The sequence below is a fragment of the Fundulus heteroclitus genome, chromosome 21 (assembly GCF_011125445.2).
Source record: "Fundulus heteroclitus isolate FHET01 chromosome 21, MU-UCD_Fhet_4.1, whole genome shotgun sequence".
Taxonomy (NCBI): Eukaryota; Metazoa; Chordata; class Actinopteri; order Cyprinodontiformes; family Fundulidae; genus Fundulus; species Fundulus heteroclitus.
Window position 1 is genome coordinate 5,788,772 of NC_046381.1, and position 7,483 is coordinate 5,796,254.

A 7,483-nucleotide genomic window follows, 5' to 3' on the forward strand; every position below is an offset into this window, starting at 1 on the left:
AATTGTATACTTTGGATGGATGACAATTACTAATATTGAAAAAAAAAAAAAAAAGATCTTATAGCAGTTTTATTTATACATATTGATTGTTATTACTAATGAAAGATTTTCCTACCGTTGATTTGAAAATGTTAAATTGTGTCTACCTATATTTACTGGAACGCTAGTGCAGAATAAAAAGTTAAAATCTTGTAGCTTTTCAATTAGGAGTCAAAAGCAGTTTGTAAATTTGAAAATTCAAATGTTTAATTTAGAAACGTATGTAAAATGGAGAAGCAGCAAAGTGATTCTCACAATGGGCGTGGATTGACCCAACAAGTGCTGGAAGTGCATGTTTTTTCTCTGGTTTAGATACTTATGTAAATTTACTATGCAACATGGAATAAGAACGTGTTGAATCCAGCAAAAAAAACAAAAAAAAAAAACAAACAAAAAAAAGACTAAATAACTTTATCACTGTAATTATTAAAAACAATCCAAAAAGTTATTAAAAGCTCATATAAAAACACATTTACAAACACAGCAGGGAACATGCTGTGTGTGGCAGGAAGAGGTTTTTATGTTAAGATCAGGAGTTCTTGGTCGTTAGTGCTTCGTATTAAAGAGATGATGACCCAGTTCATAAAGTCAGACTGAAGACATCAATCCCAGGACAAGGACAGCATCTTGCAGCTCAGCTCCCACAGCTTCTCTGCCAACTCGTCGTCTTTTCCAGCGGCGGAGCAGTTAGCAGGAGCGCAGTCACTGCAAACAACCAAAGGTTCAGTTAAGCTACTTTAGCTTCAGTTAAGCTACTTTAGCTTCAGGTTCATTTAAGCTACTTTAACTTCCAGCTTCATTTAACCTACTTTAACTTCCAGCTTCATTTAACCTACTTTAACTTCCAGCTTCATTTAACCTACTTTAACTTCCAGCTTCATTTAACCTACTTTAACTTCCAGCTTCATTTAACCTACTTTAACTTCCAGCTTCATTTAACCTACTTTAACTTCCAGCTTCAGTTACGCTACTTTAACCTCAGCTTCAGTTACGCTACTTTAACCTCAGCTTCAGTTACGCTACTTTAACCTCAGCTTCAGTTACGCTACTTTAACCTCAGCTTCAGTTACGCTACTTTAACCTCAGCTTCAGTTACGCTACTTTAACCTCAGCTTCAGTTACGCTACTTTAACCTCAGCTTCAGTTACGCTACTTTAACCTCAGCTTCAGTTACGCTACTTTAACCTCAGCTTCATTTAAGCTACTTTAACCTCAGCTTCATTTAACCTACTTTAACTTCCAGCTTCATTTAACCTACTTTAACTTCCAGCTTCATTTAACCTACTTTAACTTCCAGCTTCATTTAACCTACTTTAACTTCCAGCTTCATTTAACCTACTTTAACTTCCAGCTTCATTTAACCTACTTTAACTTCCAGCTTCATTTAACCTACTTTAACTTCCAGCTTCATTTAACCTACTTTAACTTCCAGCTTCATTTAACCTACTTTAACTTCCAGCTTCATTTAACCTACTTTAACTTCCAGCTTCATTTAACCTACTTTAACTTCCAGCTTCATTTAACCTACTTTAACTTCCAGCTTCATTTAACCTACTTTAACTTCCAGCTTCATTTAACCTACTTTAACTTTCAGCTTCATTTAAGATACTTTAACTTCCAGCTTCATTTAAGCTACTTTAACCTCAGCTTCATTTAAGCTACTTTAACTTCAGATCTCCGAGCCATCTTATCACAGAATGTGATAGTTTAGGGAGAAAACCCCACAGAGGCCAAGCCCAGAAGTCATTAGTCATAATGTGTTACTCCACATTACTCCAGACTTTTTGAATTGAGAAAGCTTCCTGGAGAGGAAGCGAAACGTCTTCAACTACGGAAAACAAGTCCAGTTGCTTTGTTTTTTTTTTTTACTTTTTTTTGGAAAGTCATTAGCTCCCAACCATCTTAACTGAACTGATACAACGTCCAGCTCCGGTAGAACAGCCCGTACCTGTAGTATCCACCGCTCTCCTTCTCCAGAGTCGGCTCCACGGCACAGTAAATGGTAGTCTGAGCTCCCTGGATGGAGTTTTTGGTGAACGGACTGGCTATCTTTATGAAGAACTTCTCAGGGGCGCTCAGGTGACGCCACAGATCCGTCTGAACGACCCCGGGGTGGAGGGAGTAGGCGGTCACGCCGGTGCCTGCCAGAGAACACGTCAGCCAATCACGCTGCAGAAGCTCATGAGCATTCGCCGCGGGTGTGAAGGTTTTCCAGGGTGCAACGAACACACAACATTTCACGCAGTCACAAATACAAAAAGCCATGTTCAAAGTGTCCGTAACCCGTACAACAGAGGCCAGGACAGCGGGAGACAAACAGAGGGAGAAAGCAGAGTCTGACAGATTGAGCATCCGGCCGGCTAAAGAACAGCGACACCCGTCATGGGCCTAGAGAGGATGACTAAAAGTGGCGGGGATGAGGCGGAGACGCACCTTCTAACTTCTTGGCCAGCGAGCGCGTGAAGAGCACGTTGGCGAGCTTGCTCTGAGCGTACGCCTTGCTCTTGTTGTAGCTCTTCTCGCTGTTGATGTCCTCCAGGTTGATGGAGCCCCAGGAGTGAGCCATGGAGGACACCGTAACGATTCTGGCCGGGGCCGAGCTTTTAATCAGGTCAATCAGCAGGTACGTCAGCAGGAAATGACCTAAAAAAAAAAAAAAAAAAAAAAAAAAAAAAAAAAAAAAAAAAATTCAACTTCCACTCTAAAGGTTTTATAGGAATATTAGGAAATGCTTTAAGTCATCCATGCTGAAGGCTTTTTTTATAGCTCAAAACCTCCATCAAAACAGCAGTTATCTGCAAAACATAATTCAGGCTTGTTTTAAACATTTAAACGTTTTATCATAAATATACTAGTGCTGTCAAATGACTAAATTTTTTATCGCGATTAATTGTATAATTTCAATAGTTAACTACAGATTAATCACAAATTAATTGCATATTTCTTTCTGAAAGTGTAAAAGCCTATTTGGGCATTTCAATATGCAGTTTTGCAATAAATGACTAATAAACATGCTTGTACAAATTTTTATTTTTATTTTCAAGCACTTTTCAGGATTGGAATGAAAACATCCTGGTGCCATAAAATGTAAATTCTGGCCAATAATGGCTAAATCACTAATAACGCCCTGATGTTTACACAATGTGTAAATAAATATTTCATGCCGAAATGCATTAATAAACACATTAAAACTGACAGCTCTAAAATATACATATAAAAAGCGGAAACTACATCCGTTTGCCCTTCATTGTGTTGCGTAAATGTTTTTTTAGGGGGGTTAATTGTTTTTAATCCCCTTATATTTCACTGGTTACACAGCACTTTAGTGAACCGTGTGTCATATTTTAAAGTCCTATATAAATAAATATACAGTAGGTTTTATACATCTTAGGAGATTTTACTATTCAGCTCAATTATATCTAAATTAGGTAAATATATCGCCTTGTTTCACTCAGCCGTTCTTGTACAATTGAGTGTTGATCACAGAAATACTAAACTGGAATCTAGGTTTAAGATAAAAAGATTACTGAACAAAAGCATCACTGATACTTAAAGAAGCTGTCTTCATTAGTTTGGTGTTGATATATTTAGAAGGCCTCACAGAGCAAAATGATAAATTAAAAAAATCAGGGTAGCAATACAATAAACAAACTCTAGAGCGCCGTCTGCTGGATAATGCATGAACTGAGGGATTGAGGATTTTATTCATCAGCTGAACCCTTCAGGGAAACCCCCAAATGTGGGACAGCCGGTCACTTATATGTCACAAAATGTACCAAAACTGGTAAAGCCCCCGATGCTGAGTTTTGAAGCGCTGCATTATTTATTCTTCCTTTACTCTCTCAACGGCATCAGTTAAAATTGAGAGATGGAAGCACAGAAAACAACTTTGGTAACAGGCAGCTCATGTTTTCCTGGGTGGATAATAAGCAGTCTGTGATGTGGCTGCAGATTTATATGCATGTAAATGGGATACTGGACCATTTAGGTCGGATTTAACTACCAGCAGTGGATTATCATTGTCCTTAAGGCCGGTACACGTGGATCAGTCGGGATGAACAGGACCCGGCAGAGTCCGTCTGTGATTGGGCGCATTTACCAAAGTGATTGACTCCGATCTGCATCTCGAAGCCGTCGGCGGTTTTCCCGTACGGACACACCATCACACCCGCGTTGTTGATTAGGAGGTTCAGTTTCGGCTCATCTGCAAAACAAAAACACCCCAAAATAAAAAAAACAAAAAACAAAAACTTAAATCTTATACCCCTAGCATTTAAGTGAATTAAAGTTTGATGAACAAGTCGGTTTACTTTTATTGATTGCTTCAGCAAACTCCCTTATCGATCTGCTGTCTGACAAATCAAGTTTCATGCAGATGACGGCGTCGTTGCCGGAGCTTTTGATGATTTCTGTCACAGCCGCCTGAGCTTTCTCCATGTCCCGGCATGCCAAGATCACCCTGGCTCCTAAAAATGGGGGAAAGAAATGCATTACAGTTTAACATTTATAGCAAATGTTTGTGTGTTGGTTGGAGTTAAAGATACCATAGAAAGCATCAAGCTGATTCAGGAATAATTTTTGTTTTTACTTTCCAGGATGATAAGTTTTTAAAGCAACTTCTGCTGCAGTGGTTTGTTTCTTTGACCAGTGATGACTGCACGGTGTGGTGCTGATGCCCTGCTGCCAGTGTTAAGCAAGCTCTGCACAGGTGGCAACAAGAGGCTGTAACTCAGTAGGAAACGGCTCCATTGCTCACTGGACAACTTCTCATCAACTAAACCTCGCTTGGAGTTCCTGATCTGGTCGACATGTTCTTTGTGCTGCAATATTCTCAACAGCAGTTTTACGTGTTTTAAGAAACAAAAACATTTTAAGGAATTACAACAGATCCCTCTGCACAAAAGACTTTAAGACCACAAACACATTTGTGTCCATTTAAACTTCTGGTGCCAACTGTACAAGGAGCTTCCCCAGAAATTAACAAATGGCGCCCTCTTGTGACCAACGGCGTGATTGCAGCCGGGTTCGTACCTCCAGATTCAGGTGAGACAGGTTAGTCCATCTAAATATAAAGTTAACCTTTAGAGAGCCACAGATTATGTTCAAGTAAAAAAAAAAAAGTATTTCAGATTTTGAAGCAAATCTTCAATACTTAAAGGGCGTTTCCAATTCTATAATAAATAAAAATTAAAAGAATGTCCCTAACAAGTTCAAGAGCTTATGCTCCTTGCAGCATCCGTCGTTTTGGGAGCAAAAGTTATATTACAGCCGCCTGAAGACGCTTCCGCAGCCAGACAAAGACCTCCTCATTAGACGGTGATCAGCTTTGTCTGCTCATGTGAAGCAAACGTCAGATGCTACAATCTGTGTGAAATGTCAGCAGTGACACAACAGTAGCTCTGTGGTTTTCTAAAGATTCATAAAATGACTACAGCTCTGATCTGAAGCGCACAGCAAGCAGCTGATAAAACCACACGGACGACTAGGGCTCCGGACACTCATCCGTCCGCACAAACCGACAAACGAGGCCTTTTCTCTTTTCTGAAATAACAACTTCAACATTTAGGATTTTACTTCCCTTCTCACGCCGTAGCCGAGTCAGATCAAGGCTGCCGATTGTATTCGCCGGCAGAAATGGTTAGAAACGGTGTCCATGTGTAAAACCACACGTTACGTTCAAACAGAGCTGCTTTTCTTTCCCCTTTTCCTGCATCGACGTCGTTCGGCCTCAAATTAACAAGTTTGCTCTGATTACTTAAGATGGAAAAAGTCCAGCGTTTCACGTGTTATGATATTAGGTCTGGATGTTTTGACAATTTAAATTGTACTCGCCATGTTTTGTTTGATGCAACAACTGAACGTACCATTTCGACTCCATATTTTAAACATCTTAAGGTGACTTTTTTCTGGCTCTCTTGCACCCGATAGCCAGGGAAGGATGGGGAACGTAAGGAAGAACCAAGTTTGCAGGAAAACACCAAACCAAATTGTATCCTAATAAAGACTGGTTACGGTCAGGATTAGACGTTATCTGTGTTTTGCTGCCAAACTTGAATTAATTTAATGCATACTTCAAATTTTGATTACATAATCTGTATAAATATATATTAAAGTTGTTTTAAGTGATCAGATTGCAGCACCATTGGTCCACAGGTCACCAGAACCTGCAGCTTTAGACTTTCCACAAAACCCCTTACCTTTGACTAAAGCTGATAAAAGAACCAACTAATGTTTTTAAATCTAGATGTAACAACAAATTAAGATTTTTGTAGTTTCTTCTTGGAATAATGGCATTGAATTTTCAGAATGACACCAAAAACACCAGTAACATTTAAGATTTTTTTTTTTTTTGATTCCTCTAGTCTTTACTTTGGGAACGATGTGCTTTTATTTTCCACAAATATAATCATCATGCTGTTATTTTCCTTACATTTTAAATAACACTGTTAATTCTATTTTAATGCAGCATTAGAGCCTCTAAAGGAGTTTTATGTAGCTGGACAGATGCTCTCTTCGATTTTTGCCATTCAGAAGTCTGTGGTAATCACCAGATCGTTTGAAAACGGACCATGTAAAGCCAGAGAAGAGCAAAAAAACGAAGAGTTTCGTGCAGCTGTTACCTCTCTTGGCCAGATCCAGGGCCGTCTCCTTGCCGATGCCCGTGTTGGCACCTGTGATCACCGCCGTTTGCCCGTCGAGTTTCACGTCAGAGGACCAGGGAGCCCGGAACAGGTTTCTGCGGAGGTTGAGAAATCTCAGCGGGTGTCTCAATCAAGCGAAAGGGCGTGGACGTCACTAAACCACGACAGTCAGCGCTTAAAGTTTAAGTTAAACCTACATGCTGTAAAGGAACCGCTACCTGCCCTTCATAGCTGACAACGTGAAGTTGTTGGGTTAGCTAGAAGCCGGCGACAGTTTAAATGCTAGTTAACACGGCACAAAAAGTAAACACACACGCCGTGACAAAGGTTACAACGTCCAGAAACAAAACAGTACGCTCACCTTAGCCCCTGCATATCACTTCCGGCCGGTCGGCAGCTCGAATGTTGTGAAAAAACCCGGAAAACTTCACCAACTTGGAGCTACTTCATCAACAGCGTCCGACACCAACAGAGCGCTCGTGAATTAAAAAGCAAAGCGCAACTGTGACGAAGCACTTATCCCCCAACGGACTGGCGTTCCAACCAATCAGATGCGACCCGGTCTGTTTTAGACGCAGCTGATTGGTCCCGCTCTGCCATTGGTTTCGCCCCCGGGTGCTCGGCGTGCTTGTGCTTGGTCATGATACCAGTGTTTCGTCGCCTAGCTTGTCCGACCGGAAGAGGCGGTAGTGATGCAAGCAGAATGGAATTATAGTAAAATGTAGCAAGAAGAAGAAGAAGCCTTATTTCTTTTTATTTTCCTTTTTTTTACGTTTAACAACCCTTTATTCACAAAAAGTTGA

The 7,483-nt window shown here is 40.3% G+C and overlaps 1 protein-coding gene across 1 annotated transcript; it reads right to left on the reverse strand.

Annotated features, from left to right (window-relative positions):
* Positions 1-217: 217 nt before the first annotated feature.
* On the reverse strand, positions 218-7,175 carry LOC118556938 (retinol dehydrogenase 12-like). The gene is made up of 7 exons (XM_036125625.1): positions 7,042-7,175; positions 6,660-6,775; positions 4,350-4,505; positions 4,139-4,243; positions 2,473-2,682; positions 1,988-2,180; positions 218-744 (listed from the first exon to the last, which is right to left on the reverse strand). Exons 1-7 carry the CDS (start codon positions 7,053-7,055, stop codon positions 642-644), a joined length of 897 nt encoding a protein of 298 aa, XP_035981518.1. The 5' UTR covers positions 7,056-7,175; the 3' UTR covers positions 218-641.
* Between the last annotated feature and the right edge of the window lie 308 nt (positions 7,176-7,483).

Excerpts from the sequence above, each read along its gene's own strand:
- LOC118556938 (XM_036125625.1), bottom strand. Across the intron at positions 4,244-4,349 it reads TGCTGAAGCAATCAATAAAA|ATGAGCCGAAACTGAACCTC; the intron begins GTAAACCGACTT and ends TTTGTTTTGCAG. Across the intron at positions 2,683-4,138 it reads GATCGGAGTCAATCACTTTG|GTCATTTCCTGCTGACGTAC; the intron begins GTAAATGCGCCC and ends TTTTTTTTTTAG.